The 16,371-nt window shown below is 40.4% G+C and overlaps 1 protein-coding gene across 5 annotated transcripts in view; it reads left to right on the top strand.

The window, feature by feature from the left end:
- LOC311058965 (uncharacterized protein) overlaps window positions 1–16,371 on the top strand; it is a 54,811-nt gene that overhangs the window by 11,703 nt on the left and 26,737 nt on the right. For 3 of the 5 annotated variants that reach the window (XM_084076526.1, XM_084076527.1, XM_084076528.1), the window contains exon 1: window positions 8,657–9,055. In XM_084076526.1, coding sequence (XP_083932652.1) covers window positions 8,980–9,055 — 76 coding nt within the window. In that variant the 5' untranslated portion in view covers window positions 8,657–8,979. Of the gene's footprint in view, window positions 1–540; window positions 934–8,656; window positions 9,056–16,371 lie in introns of those variants that run through there. The other 2 variants (XM_084076530.1, XM_084076529.1) reach the window with 2 other exon arrangements.

Raw genomic sequence — 16,371 nt, 5'->3', positions numbered from 1 at the left:
TGTGAGTTCCATGCAAACACGGTAAAGTCACGTCAACGCCTTTAAAATATAGTGCAAAGAGCCTGCATGGTGCTATCAGGGTTAGAGAGAAAATACAAAAGCCTCAGTTGGAAGAAAAGATAATGACATGTGACAATAGGTTCTGTGCAAGCAAGCCACAATCAAGTCAACACCCCAGAAACAGTGCCCAAGAAGTAGTCTAACAGGAGTTTGAAGATAAATACAAATAACCCTCGAAGTGAGAGTGATGACTGTTCACGACCAGGGAGTTCATGAGAACAAATCAAAACATTTTAACAACCTTTGGGTCCGATCCTCCTCCTTCCAGTAGTAAATTGCCGTAAATGGGTTTATTCTTAGAGTAGTCAGCTCTGGAGTCCTTTTATGTCCATCCAGTAATTGTCAGAGAGCACTTCCAAGGAAATCACTTCAACTCTAGTTGGCTGATAGGATCACGGATGTTGCTTTTCTCCCTTTGCCCTCCAAACATGAATAGGAAAAGCACTAACAAAACAACATGTTAGCCACAGTGAAGCCTGCGGATGTCTGCAAGGATTTCTACGCATTAGAGAGAGTATTAGTGGAAGGAGTGTGAGAGAGAGTGGATGTTTTGGGATACTGGATTCTTTGAGTTTGTGTGTGGGTGTTGTAGAAAGTACATGAATGTGTGTGTGTATGCATGTATCAGTGTTCATATGAGCGAACACTGTGATGAGTCCGTTGGCGCACTGTAAGATGTATGTGTTTGGCCCTTTGTGTTAGAAGTCGTGCCTGCTCTCAATGATGTCTTTGTTCTTTGTTCTGCTCTTCTCAATTCAAGGAAATCCAGACACAATTGTGGAGAGTGGGAGGCCAGGCCACCTCTGTCTTTGTGACAGAAAGACAATCTCTACAGCAGCATGGAGGGGGCGGTGAGCAGGAGTATAGCATACAGTAAGTGCCGTTTGCCATACATTTCTCTGTTACTCCTGAGGCCCATGACCTCACCATGGAGCAATGCAATAGGAAAAGAAGAAGAGGATGTCGGTTTGTTTGTCCGGCCTTCCGTCATCCTTCTAACACTTAAGTCCCAAACAAGATATCTTGAAAACTACTGGCTGTGTTGACATGGGACATCACACTCCCTGGAGGATGAAGCGTTGTGATTTTGGTGAACCCATGGTCTTCCATGTAACCGTTAGAGGGAAGACCCTGGAGTCTTAACACATCCTTACAGCAAAATATTAATGGCAATGTTGGTTGATTCACATCACTTTGGTTTGGTTGCGTGTCAGGATTAGCACTAGGGGTCGCTGGTATGGCTTTTAGATCCCTCGTCTTATTAAACTTGGCCAAACGGTTAACTCTTTCTTTCAAAACTGGCCTGAAAAATCACCTGTCAGGAGACCACAAGGGGAGATAAATTCCATTTCCCAATACAATGGAAGTGTCATTCATTGCTGCCGACTGACTGACTGTACCTCGTGCTGTTTACATTTTTGACTAGTAAAGTATTCAATCAATCAATCAATCAATCAATTTAATGGGTTTTCACTTTAAAGCACTTCTGGAATCATTTTAAAGTCTACTCAGGCTTTTGCACCCCAGACAGTTTGTAAGTTGCTTGATTCAATATGTAGACATTTGATACGGACACGTATCAAATGCTTAACAAATGCTCAGACACTTAATTTGTTAGACTCTTTGAGAAAAAACATCCCTACTTCTGGTTTTATATATATATATATATATATATATATATATATATATATATATATATATATATATATATATATATATATATATATATATATATATATATATATATATAATTGTGTGTGTGTGTGTGTGTGTGTGTGTGTGTATATATATATATACGTATACGTATATATGTATATATATATACACATATATATGCCTGAGTAGACGTTAAAATGACCCCAGAAGTGTTTTAAAGCGAAATACCCCTTTAACTCAAGATCTAGCTATGTGGGGTGAATGTGTTGAGTATATCGGTGAACAGGTTTGATCCTCTACAGTTTGTGATTCTTGACGCATCACAGGCAGACACAGGCCTTAAAAATCTGACTCAGGGATATAAGGCTTTCTCTTGCGGTGGAAAAGGTGGAGACAAGTCCAATGGAGTAAATCACTTCCCAATCCAACACAGATGTGCTTTTATTATCATATCAGCTCCAGAGGTATTAATTCAAGAGAGCAGAGCCCATTTGGAGAGACACATGGTTTTCCTTATGCCCAAATTTTCTCTCTGACTGTAATAATTTCACTGATGGGCCAAGATATACAGCTCAAAGTCGTTTCCAAACAAGATAGGTTAAGATGCTCTGTCTGAAGTCAACTTTCTCATGAACATGAAGAACTCTGATTGTTGTGGAATCTCTGCCCATCTGGGTCTCTCACGCAAACTTAAATAATCTATGATTCGTTCAAAAAAAATCAGCACCCCTGTTTTACATCAGGACAATTAGGATACAAGCATAGTTTAGGCTATGTATATTTTTACATAATGTGTTTCTCTAATTGTAGGGTTCCTTTGCCTTTTGCAAATTCCTTTAATGACAAAACAAGGTCAGACATCATTCAAAACAAACAATAGAACAAATATGAAAGTTGGCTTACTTCTACTGCTATTGACTTTAGTTGGATAAATGGCTACCATAAATAAAGAGACTTAAAGAAAAGAAAACAAAAGGACAATTAAACTAATATTAACTTTGGCTTGCTTCTACTGCTATTGACTGTACTGGGATAAATGGCTAGCATATATAAAGAGGCTTAACGGATTTATAAAAAAGGACAATGAGGCTATCCTCTTGCTTGCCCTTCATTTGTGTTCCTCTTCTTGGAATCTAAGGTTCTGCCAGAGCTCTCACTGCTGGAAAAACAAGCTACCTCAGACACCTCCTGCTATTCACCATTTAGGCTAATGACAGGGTACCAGCAGGCAGACCAAACAAGCTCACACCTGTTAAAAGCAGGACATGGCTTCTGTGCAGTGACATAGTCGTTTATTTTTTGTCCCATGTATATTCCAGTCCATATTTTTACCCCTAATAGCTCAGTACTCTGAGTAACATCTCTCTCTGTGTGAATTACATGCTTTGTTTTTCCTCAGAACCAGTGATTATGACTGATCCGGTCTTCACATGGCATGGCAAAAAATCCACATATGATTTGGTTTATTTTGTCTATACATAAGACAGACATTAGCATGTCAGGTCTGTAAAAATCTTGTTTTCTTTTCTGGCTCTACATCGTGTAAATTACGTGGAATATGGATTATCTCACTCATAATGTATTTATTTCTGCTGTATGTCCTTTGCAATCTGAGCGCACATAGGACCGCAGTCTTGAACACTTTCATCCTGGCGTCCATATTTTGGGCATGTGCACTGTAGTAGGTAAACATTTTCAAAGAATTTCAAAACATTTCAACATTGTCAAGAAACGTAAATATAACAATCAGCCGGTGTACAAGCTCACAACAACACTGTTGTGAGATTGTATTGTGTGGGCTGTTTTTGATATATACAACAAAGTATATTGGGCATAAGTGGTTAAATCTCTAACTTTCATGTCTTACCCAATATTCAAACCAGGGTGCCCCATAAAAGCGCCAAAATGTTTGCTGTTGAGCTATATTTTGAGGGCTTGATGCAATACCTTTTGCCAACCTGTAGTGGTACTACAGTGTACCCGACCACAGGATCTAAATGTCTCAATAGAAGATCAGGGAGACCACCTCCGACCACTGCAGTTGTGTTTAGTTATATTGCATTAACATACTCCATACAGATTAGTTAAAATAACATTGTATTCACTAAAACCAAGTTGTGTATTGCAGAGTTAAAGAAACAATAAATGCTGCAGGGTTGTGTTCCTAGCTCTTAAAAACAAGAGGACTTCCTCTGTGATAAACCTCTCCTTATACCCTCACTTACCCCAGCCCCTGCTCACTGTCCAGTTTAGTTTATCAGTGGCTCACATTGTAGCTCTGACAAGCCGCTCAGATAAGGCATGTCCATAGAGTGAACACTCAATGACTCCAAGCACAATAACACAAAACGTCACTGCATTGTGTCAGTACAGTCAGTATATCTTCCTGTCATGTAAAAAAGAAAAATGTTAATATTATATTTTCCATCAACAAAAACAGGTGTTACATACACATGCTTTCCGATGAAAACTTCATTTCTTTGAACACATTGAAATCAGCAGTAATTTTCAGTGTTGCATGAGCAGTAGTTTTGGCTTGGGTAATGATTTGGCTTTGGTTGATCTTGTTTTGTATAAAACGGTATTTTAATTGATTAATTTAATTGAACTGTGACTCAAATATGTCTATCTTTCTGTAATGGCAGAATACATTTTAACAGCGAGTTTAGCCAAAAGTAACAGAATTTGGTTAAAATCTACTGGAAATATGGGAGTGCCATGTGAGAGGATATATGTTTTTAATAGTTGAGTCAACCTGATCCGTGTGTGATGTCATGCGCTCCAATCAAAATGGCATGAGAAAACAATGGCTGGCTGCGTCTCTGCCGAAACCTGACAACTTCTTCTTCTTTCTTTTTTTTACTGGGAATTATTCTTCATTTAGCTTCTTCTAGGTGCTATTGGCATTCCTAAGATTCCTAATGTGAAGCTTTCAATGGAATGCTACAGCAGCATAACCGAAGCTGCTGTTGCCCATCTGTACTGTATGTAAACATACCTGGATATGGTTCGAATTTGTCACAAAGCTTCTGACCTGACTGTAAAATGAATTGATACCTGCCACAAAGTTCTGTACTCATAGCTACTGTAGGCCAACATATCTCAGGTCAGAAAGGTTCCCTTATCTTGAAAACTAATCAATACGATACATTGTTTTTTGCACTAAAGCTTAGTGCTTTAGCCCCACCCTGCTCCTTGTTAAAATCAAACCAAGAATATAGAAGAATTCTGGTATGGTCATAGGTTTAACTAGCATAAGACGAACAGACGATTAGACACTAGACTGTCTACCGAACCTAAGATTTTAATAGTAAAACCCTGCTACGTTATTTCAAAATGTGTGAAAACTAAGCAAAATGAAAAAAAGCAAAATGGCCTAAAGAACAACTTGAGGTGAGCCTGGGCAAATTCAAAGTCAATATTATATAACACTCTTGATTTATACTTGCACATCAGCTATTTTTGACACAGTGCACAATCAAATATAAATCAGGCATTAGGTTACACAGAAAGTATTGATACCTGTGGAGACTGTTCCCATTCACATCCAAAAGCAACAGAACTGTTTGCAAATGTTCAGTTGAAAAACAAAAAATCACTTTTACCCCATCAGCATTCACAAATAAATTCTCATGTGGTTGTTGCCATGAATACAATCCTGTTTGTGTTGGCACCAACAATGCTTCACACATCCCATGATCTGACCTGTGACAATATCCCCAGCCGTGACCAGAGGGTTTCTTGTTTTTCCATGTGTTTGGAATATCACACACAATAGATGTCAGGGACATGGGAAAGATGAGTAGCCCTGGTTTCTCATCAGGGCGCTTGCTCCTAAGGTTATTTTATGAAGTAACTTCAAAAGGTAAAACAACAGGCTTATTGTACGTTGAGAAACTGTATTATTGAGCAAGCTGGGATCATTTATTTCTGGACATGTGTATCATACACGTTGCCAAACGTAAACCTTTCTCGTTAAATTTACGTTTTATGTCCTCTCCCGATGTGCTAACACCCGGGATTTGAACCTCGGTCTCCCACATGGGAAATCAAATCAATAAAAGTACTTAGTTACTTTCCACCACTGTCTATCGCACGCATGCGCGTGCGCGCACGCACGCACGCACGCACGCACTTGTGTTGTCTCTGTCCTAACCCCACCACCTGTCCCTTAGCAAAACATGCTTAATGACCTCCACTATCCCTGAAGAAAACACCAACGCTTTACTTCGGACAACACTGATAGAGCTTTGTGGGTAACTTTAAACAATGTCTTGCTTCATGGAACCCAGCAATGTTTATTTGCTCAACAGACACCCATGCTACACCGTAAAAATCCTCAGCTTTAATCATAATCAGCACATTCTCCGAGTTACAAATGAATAAACTTTACTGTGTAAGAGAGAGATGCTGTAGAGCAGTGATTCCAAAAGTGGGGTCCAGGGACCCTCAGGGTTCAAATGGACCGTTACCGGTCTGTAACTCTGAGAGTGTACACATTGACGGGACCATTTTGGTTCCATTTGTTCACTCTGAGTTATTGGGGTCCGTCAAATTAAAAGGTTTGAGAATCAGTGCTGTAGAGTAACATACAGAGAGAGAGAGGATGTGAACTCAACAAGATCTGCATCTGGCTCTCCGACAACAAGCTCTCATTACACCTGGGCAAAACGGAATGCATCCTCTTTGGGTCCACTCCTAACCTCAGAAAGGCAGAGAGCTTCACGATCAAAGCGGGTGATGATATCATCAAAATAAAAAACGAAATTACCTACCTGGGCTCTATCTTGGAGGCTGACCTCTCTGGTGATAAACATGCTGAAAAAACGATCAAAACGGTCCACAAAAAAACACGCTATTTGCGGAGTATTGATCGTAAAGTCAGTAAGAAGACTCTGAAGACTCTTGCAGTGGCCCTCATACAAGGTCATTACGATTATGCATGTACTTCATGGTATCACAACACCTCCAAGGCCTTAAAAACAAGGCTCCAAACATCCCAAAACAAACTTGTAAGGCTACTTCTTGGCCTCAACTACAAAACCCATCTAACCCCTGATCATTTTGATAGGATTGGATGGCTTACTGTAGGGTTGCGGACAGAGTACAGCAACTTGCTATGGGCCTGGTCTTCAAGATATATCACAACATTGGGATCCCCCTGTATTTGTCAAAATACTTCCAAAATGTTAATGATGTCCATGATCACAATACCAGAGGCAGCTCCACAAACCTTGTCCAACCCTTTTTTGGCTCAACAAAGGGAAGTAACTCGTTCTCATGCTATTCATCAAAAATGTGGAACGCCCTACCAAAAGGAGTAAAGGAGTGTAAAACCCTACTCTCTTTCAAAACAGCCCTAAAGATACACCTTCAGGAGGCTGCAATTGGAAAATGGCCCCTGTCTAAGTCCTAACCTAACCTACCCCCCTACCCCCCCCCCTCTCTCCTTCTCCTTTTGTACATATTTCTCACTCTTCATACCAGTAACCTGTAAACTGATTGTATGACATTCTATAGTAGTTGTGTATATCTGTCTGTCTCTTATATGTCATCATGATTTGTGTGCATGGGGAACTCATTTGAAACAAGCTCAGTGCTTTTATGAGTCTTCCAGTTTAGTAGACCTTGTATTGTGAATTTGTACTTCCATGTACTGTTGTTCTCATGTCTTACTAAATAAAGTACATCAATCAATCAATCAGTGAGTGAGTGAGCCACATGAGAAAGAAAAGTGAAAGAAAGGCAGACAAAGAGAGTTAATATGTTGCATTCATTGTAATACAGCTGCACTATATGTGGGTGTGTATGAATTCCATTACCTTGCTTTGTTTTTCTACTCGGTGAAGGAAAAACAGAGGCAAGACTTGTTTTAAAGAAGGGGGGGGGGCAGACTGGATGATATCCAGTCATGAGTCAATATTTTGAAATAATATGATCATTAAATAACATCAACAACAGAAATAAATTAGTGTCTGCTATTTCTGGAATGTTTTTATGTGTAAGTGATCACTGATAATAATGATATGGAACTAAGCATTGCTAACTAAAGCGAACGTCAACAAATGAACAAGTACTGTATATCTGCTGTGGATGCTCTAATGTTACTTTGTCTCAGGGTGTGTGTTTATTTTTTCTTCTGCAAAAATGAAACCATCATTCCTAACTATCTGCATTGTCCAGTACTAGTATTACCAATGTCACTATTGACTGAATCTGAATGTGTATAACAAGTGACTGCTGTGCAAAATGGCCACATAAGCCACAGCAATGAAAGATACTGGTGCTTCAAAGTATACTGTATTGATATAAATCTTTTATCAGGCAGGCCTGATGATCTGACCTATGCTTCTTTCCCATGGATGTGTTTCCTGGAGGTATTTTTCCCACTTCCTTGTTCATTAATGTTCTATGGTGGTACAGTGTAATAGCCTGACTTCCGATGTGGATGTTTCTTTTCGTACTCTCTCGCATTCTATAGTGCTGGAAGCAGAGCAACAAAAAAAAGTGATACTATCTGCTTTATCTGACCATCAACCCTATCCTCCTCCACCTTTACCATTCTTGTGCATAAACACATCCTTGTTTCTCTATTGCTCTCTCTCTCTCTCTCTCTCTCTCTCTCTCTCTCTCTCTCTCTCTCTCTCTCTCTCTCTCTGTATCCTCCCTTTCTAGCCCTCTCCGGCTCTTGTGTCCCTCCCTGTTATTCTCATGTTCGCCCACTGGTTGAGTTTAAATCTCAGCTAGCCTCCTTCTACGACTCTCCCTTTACTCCCTCGGTCCCTCTGTCTCCCTCTCTCCCGCCCTTCTCTCTGGCTGGGTGCCACACCTCTCTAGCTAGCCCTGTGACGGTGTGAGTGTTGCCGGTGGAGCCCGGCCCCCTTTTTACTCTCCTCAGCTGGAGGAATCTCACACACACTCACACACACACACACGCGCGCACACACTCTAGATGTAGGGAGCAAGCCTTCCTAGACAGACCAGCAGGCAGGCAAGGAAACAGGCTGGCACCATGACCCTATTTAGGGACACCATCCTAGCTGTAACCTCTGACAACAGATGCCTCCACCGCCACAAGTGAAGCCTTTTGTGTTGTGTTGATCTACTGTAGCAGTGAAATGATTCACAGAAACCAAGAGATCATGTGGAAGCTTTGAGGAAGTGCCATATTTTTGTTTTGCTTTTATTTATTTTTTGTTTTTCATTTTCAACAGAAGGGACCGATTTAAGTCTTTGAACACGTGGGATTATTCTTTTTACACCATGAGCGTGAAGAAGAAAAAGGCTGGCCTGGTGTTCAGCTGGCAGAAGTCTTTCTCCATCCTGTCTTGGAGGAAAGGTACAGTACAGTCACATTGTCGAGATCAACCTGTTTGTGTTTGTTGTCTTGCCAGTCTAATCTGTGCCACCCGGGTTTCCCATCACAGATTGTAATTTGAGTGTCTGCAGGATGAGTTGCTGTGGTTCGAGGAAGGAGCTATAATTTCAACCTCAAGGTGTTTTTTCTTTTTCTTTTTCTTTTAAACACAAGCATTGCTGCTTTAAGTGCCAGCCTTTCATCCACAGACAAATCCCCTCATCACATAGACGACTGCCTCACGTCTACAAACAGCCATTTGTTTTGCTTGGCATGTGCGGGGCATTTGTCTCAGCAAACAGAGGGCTGATTCACTGGTGATGCTGGGTGCCAGCTACTGGGTGATAGCTGTGATGGATAGATCGAGTAAAGATTCTGAGTGTGGGACAGATGGGAGTTACTTTGTTGTGACTCAGTCAACAGGTGCGTTTAATATGAATCAAATGTGCTATAGACCAGTGGTTCTCAAACTTTTTCATGCCAGGGACCCCCAAATTGATATATATTTGGCCACGGACCCCCATCTGAAAATATGTTGTGCCAGGGACTCCCAGAAGCAAAGAGTTGTGTTAAAATGTTCGCTTTAAAAGAAATATATTCAAAGATTTGTACGAAACTTCAAGATTTTTTCAAAAATAGCAGATCTACAAGCTTATAGCGCGGCACCGAGTGCCGCGCTATAACATATATAATATATTATATAATATATATTATATATTATATAATATATATTATATATTATATAATATAATTATGTATATCTGCTATTTTTGAATAGCCAAAAGTATGAAAGGTTAACATTATTGTGACGCTATATTAACACATTTTGCTGGGGACCCTCTGGAACCCCCCCAAGGACCCCTGGGGGTCCCCGGACCCCACTTTGAGAACCAATGCTATAGACTGCTCTTTTTGTAGTGGCACCAACTTCATCATATAGCTCTTCACATAAGGCTGTAATCACTTTTGCAGACTCCAGAATTACTTTTGTTTCTAAATGGTGATAAAGCCAATTGTTTTAACATTTTGAAGAGTGAAAATTAACTTTTACGACACATTCCCATTCTACATCTGCCCCTGATTGTTCACTACAACGTTTTTAAAGGGGTTGTCTGGTTTGGTACCAATGGCATAAAAAAAAGGCTTGTTTAATGAATTTAATGAGTTATAAAAGTCCCATTCTGGAGAGTTGTTAAAAAGTAAGTCATATGAAGTGTCTTTATGTGTTGTGATGGTTGTCATTCTCAGCAGAGGTGGAATACAATTAGTGCACTCCCTGCTTTGCATGCCAACTGTAACGTGAGCACTGGACAGCCCATATGTGTACAAAACAAAAACACAATATAATTTATATATATATTTTAAAAAAAATATGAGAGTATCATATCTCATATCATTGTACTTAATCAGTTACAATGCTACACTTTGTGTTTCTTCATAAAAGATGTTCTTTCAAATCAAGGAAAGTCAAGGAAATATCTGTGATCCACCAGGAGTTCTCATTAGCCTGCCTTCAGGTTCCTCTGCATTCCATTTATTGAACCTTGATCAGATAACAATCTCAGTTTATGTACAGTGCGGCCTCGACACCTGCTGAGCTGCAGCGTTGTTGCCTCAGATCCTCAGGCTGTATTGTTATGGGAGGGAGAGGGAGAGAGAAAAACAGAGTTCTACTCATTGTTGCCGTTGTTAAAGAGACTCCCAGCCCTCCCTGACAGCTATCACGTTGTTTGCCATGGTACTTGGAGAAGGAATAAAAGGGCCATTGTAAAGATAACTTACATTGTGTACAGTACATCGAGGCACAATTTTTATTGGCGTATTCTTGTGAATCCCTGTTGTCACTCGATCTCTGTTTAGGTTTCAGGGAGGGGAGTCGTATTAAAGGAATAGCTCACCCAAAAAAGTATTTATTTTCTATCAATTACGCACCCCTTGAAGCCTTGAATTCATGGAGATTTTTCGTTTTTTACGCATTCCTGAGCCAATAATTTGATGACCAGGTGTAATTCCGGTAGGAGACTCAAAGAGACTCCTTTGAATCTCCTACTGGATACATTAGCATCTTTCCACTGGTAATCAAATTATTGGCTTAGGAATGCGACAAAAACAAAAAAATGTCCATGAATTCAATGCTTCATGGGGTGTGTAAATTGATAGTAAATAAGTAATTATTTGGGTGAACTACTCCTTTAAGGAACTGAGCTGGGATGAAACAACACTGCGTAATGCTCCCCTGGTGAGAGACACAAACAATGGAGAAAAAAAAGTGTTAATTTGATATTCATAATTTCCTGGAAGGAAGAAATTACTCTGAACCATTGAACCATTCCAGATGACGCCCTTTTTTAGATTCCTAAATCACCACTGTGTGACTAATACCCTGAAATATGTAAAAACTGACCTAGATGAGCTGGAATTTTGTGATATACAGAATCACCTTGTGGACAAGTGGTGTCAGAAGTGAATCAGAACTCAGGCATTTGGATTGTGAATTGAAGAAAGTAGTAACATATGTTATGGGGCACATATGTTCTCCCTGGTCATCTGACCTGACCAGACAAACCACAGGGCCCCTTTATCTAATGAAGTCGTTGGTCATATTAATGGTCAAGTGTTTTAATTTAATGAAGCTTGTAATGCTACCAGTCTAGAGGCAAATACTAGCTTCAGGGCTTGCACCGTGTCAAAGTTGAAAACAGTTGTTGAGAAAGGTCTGTTTTGAATAGGTTTTGGGGGTAGAGTTAAACTACAAGCTGTCGGGGGAAATTAGCCCGAAGGAGCGTTCTTGACTTGAGTTACAGCGCTCCTGCACATTCTTGCCTTATCGCAATGTTGTCTGATAGGAGAGGCCGGGGTCGCAGGCCCCGTTAGCTTGCATTGATAGACGGGGAGCGTCTGGGAAGCGTCCTTGGGTCTGACAACGCCATGGTCAGGGCAGAGATGGAAACAGACAATCCCAGCTGAGCAATGCAATGGAGTTGCGAGGTATGCTGCTTCTCCAGGCGTTTTCAGAGATGAGTGAGAGATGGGGGGGGGGGGGGGGGACAGGGAGAAGGTGTGTGGTGGTATGTTCCACCTCATCAGACAGGACATCTGGTTTGTGTCACCTGAGATCCTCTGGCACCTTGGGGCACAAGAAAAGGATGCTACTTTGTTTTGGAAGCCCTGTGATTGCTGGTTCTAAGACTCAATGTGTATACGTGGTCTACATCTACAATCTCGGTTTGGGGGTTATTATTGCAAAATATATGTAAGATACTTCGCAATTGGAAGTGTGAAGCTTGTCATGAAAAATGCTTCTTCATTTATCATAGAGATTAAACCACATGAAGCCTAGCGTCCCTATTTTGGGGTGAAGAGATTTTGGTGTTGAAATAAGGAGTGGATCCTAGTATAGAGCCCTGGGGTACTCCGGCAAACTAATAATCAAAGGGTTTAAGTTGTTAACTCGGGCCAATTCCTTAGTATTTCCACCAAGTTCCACTTTTTCTGGTGGCCAGCTTGCATGTCATTTGTTAAGGCTGTTCAAAGAAACTACAGTGAGAAATAATTTCAATGATTACAATGACCAGGAGCATACAGTAGTACAGTACAGCAGGACCAGTGGTCAGTTTTCGCCAGTGACCACCCAAAACTTCTAACAGGGAGCTGACATACCAATAATCCACTTTGGCCGTAAAAATAGCCAACATGTCCTGGCCTGTTTTTGACTCTCAGGAACTGAGAGGCCAACTGAGCTAACAGTTTAGCCCCAGGGCTTATGCATGCCTTGGCTCCAGGGCCCACGGACCTCCCAAAACACGCCTATTGCTTAAGAGATGGGTAGGCAGTGGTACACACCTGCTGCAGAAGTTAAAACCTATATTCATAAACTCTATGAAGACGTTCAGGGATACAGTACAACCTTCTTATTGTCAAAATGATTTAGGTAGAATGTAGAAGTTTGAGTGAAAGGAGCAGAGATCATAATTATCTGCATCTTAACTGCTGTGCAAACTCTGAAAGTGTAGCAATGGACCATGTTGATGTCAATTATGTGTAAATCCTTACACTTTAATAAGCACTCAGACATTTGCTGTGCACGCACGCGTGCACACACGCGTGCACACACACGCGTGCACAGGAGGGGGGGATATGCATGTGTATCCTTCCCGCCTCTGGCAGTCCCCTGGCACAGGTGCTGTTTTCCCTCTGTGAGGGAGTGACAGCCTTCCAGGCAGCTCAGGCCTTTGTTCTTTCAGTGGACCAGGGCTCAAGGCATCTGGGAGGGCAACGGGGCAATCCACCGACTTTGCTAAAACTCCCCATTCTTGAAAGCACTGAGCAGTCCTCTTTCCAGGGGGAAAAGTATTTGGCTCACTTCAATGGTGACATTAGCAGTGTCTGGAATGTGAAATTAATATTATGGGAAATGGCTGAGCGTTTTCTTTTTTTTTACAGACAGACCTGAAGCTTAGGATGAGTCGTTGGGGGTTGGGTGGGGGGTGGACCATCAGTAATTATATGTTGTGGGGTTTAGTCAGACAGAGACTGGAAATAGGCTGACTCAGCCAGCGCAGACAATTATACAGGATAGGATATCTGTTTGTGTTGTTTGGTGCGGATGATGACAGTGACGACACCTGTGCAGTTGTTGCCGATTGCGTGGAAGTGACTGCGGGGAAGGGATTGTATCACAATGGCAGAATGTCAGATTACACAGCTGGGTTGACGAGGTGACTTCAGTGTGTAATTAAAGTCAACCCGGTCTGCTTCTTATTGTCTGCCTGTGATGCACAGGAAAAGACTGTCACATAATAAGTTTGTGGAAGCAGTTTTGGAAAGTAACAAAGTACATTTACTCAAGTACTGTACTTGATTTTGAGGTACTTTTACTTGACTTGAATATTTAGATTTTTTTTGATACTTTGAACTTCTACTCCACTGCATCTCAGAGGCAAATATTGTACTTTTTACAATTATTTGACAGCTTTAGTTACTTACAAGTTACCTACATTATTAAACCACTTACCACTTAAGTAAAAGCATCTGAGTAGCCTACGTCTTCCTGCACTTTGTGGAAGAATTGAGGAGGTGGCAATGGAATGAATAGTGAAAATCAACTTGTGTTTATTCCTCCAAGGAACATTCTGCTGTCAATTTGCCCTTAATTAATTACAGGGTGTTCAGATTCTATTCTATCTCTTTTTTTCTCCACACATTCTTGGTGTTGAACAGAAATTCTTGTGGTGTGTTGTCACTGAAAATAGATCAGTTTTCTCTTACCAATAATGATAATGTTAATCAGGAGAAGATGACTAATGAATCCAATGATGTTGGAAGATTTTCCCAACCACCACATAGAACATTTGATTCATTATGAATAATGGGAGTTATGCTATGTACTGTAGGCTCAGTCCCTTTTGCTGGCAGCTTATTTATTGCTTCATACCTATGCTTGACATCTGGTATGAGGCAAACTAAATGAAACATAACGCAATTATTCACCTAACGTCACCTTAACTGCTGGGTGAAATGAGGTTTTATAGAAGAAAAAATAAAGAAATAAACTCCCCATCCATTTCATATCCGTTTAAGATAGCCGTGACCTACATTCTGTTGTTTGTATATCCCATCATACTCCTTGGCAAGGTACTTTACAATATATTACATTATTGAGATTCCAGGCTGCGTGGTGCTTGGTGAGTTCCTGTTTGATCTCTCCCGTGAGGGCAGCCAGGTCTACAGGTTGTTAAATGAAAAATCCACGGGGATTTAGAATGCAGATTGACTTTTGTTCATGAACAATGACCTGATGAAAGCATGCCACCAACAACCATCAAACGTACTCCTTGTCCTGTGTTAGGGGCTTTGGCACCTTGACAATGCGTCTCACTTTGCTTTGCAGCAAAGTCTGCTTGCTGACTTTAATTGACTGACCTACAAGCAGCAGTGGAAGTAGGCTACTCAGATTTTTTTTTACTTAAGTAAAAGTAGCAATACCACAATGTAAAAATACTCTGTTACAAGTAAAAGGCCTATGTTCAAAATGCTCAAGTAAAGTAAAAGTATCTCAAAATTGTACTTATGTTCACCACTGCCTACAAGCACACTGGCTGATGGCGTCCTCAATTACTGGTATTTAACCACATTAACCCTGTGGTTAAATACCGTTCTTGGAATGTCATGATAATGTCATAATAATAATGTCATACTAGACGAACATTCAGCTAAAATAGAAGAAAACGTGGGGAAAAAACAATACATTCACTGGTCAGCAAGAGAACAAATTAGCAAACATAATCTGACCATTCACACTAACTTAATTCACCACCGTGTTATAATGACCTATGTTTATAGACTGAATACCTACAGGTGTCTACAAACTTTAAAATGCTACAAACTTTAAAGCCTACTGTATGTGACTGTAAAACCATCTGGAATATAAATGTACAGTTTATATGCTTATTGGTACAAGATTGTCACAAACTGGAATGCCACAATTGCATTCCAGTTGAACAGAGGTAGCAGTATTATTTTTCATGTATTCATTTATTTGGACGGGATAATATGTATTAATGAACAATGCGTAACTTGCACTATAAATACATAGGATTTAGCAAGAGATGCACATTTGTATCCTTTGTCCCAACATAAAAACAAGTAACATACAAAACAAACATGTAATGCTGTAGTGTTGAAAGAGGAAAATGAATTCTGTGAAAGAATTGACCATTCAATTTAGGATCAAAGGAACACATTGTATATTGTATTAGTGTACTGCAAGGCTTGACAGCTTGCATTCATATAGTATATGTTTAAATTCCACAGCTAACTGTATATATATGTGGCAGACATTGTACAGTGGGCTATCAGTGTTGCTCTTGAACCCTCTAATTCCTAAGAGGGTTCAACACAACAGTTCTCATTAGCCCAGCACTGATAACACACGACTAACCGCAGACTGACTTGATACAGACAATTATGAGATTATGTGCGCCATACAGTTGAAGACGGTGGACATGGGCTTTAAGGCTTTACATCTCTCCTTTGGGCTTACAGTCTTATCAGGGCTTTTCTGTTACAAATATGTTTAAATGAGTTCTTCACATTCACAGCGCAATATCCTTGTATCCTGGCTAATGCTCGGCATGTGTTCTATGTGCTCTATTGCTTGGTACCTCATCGTTGGAAAGTACTTTCTGAAGTATTCATGTTTTGAGAGTGGAACAATGTAGCAATGGACAGTGCACTTTATATAACTAGGCCTATATATTTCGCATTTCACCGCTATTGTTTGGAAGGGGGCAGACTGT

Source organism: Gymnoscopelus microlampas (assembly GCF_963454915.1).
Source record: "Gymnoscopelus microlampas genome assembly, chromosome: 13".
Classification (NCBI taxonomy): Eukaryota; Metazoa; Chordata; class Actinopteri; order Myctophiformes; family Myctophidae; genus Gymnoscopelus; species Gymnoscopelus microlampas.
Note: the sequence above shows the minus strand (reverse complement) of the source record. Positions and strands in the feature narration are given on the sequence as shown.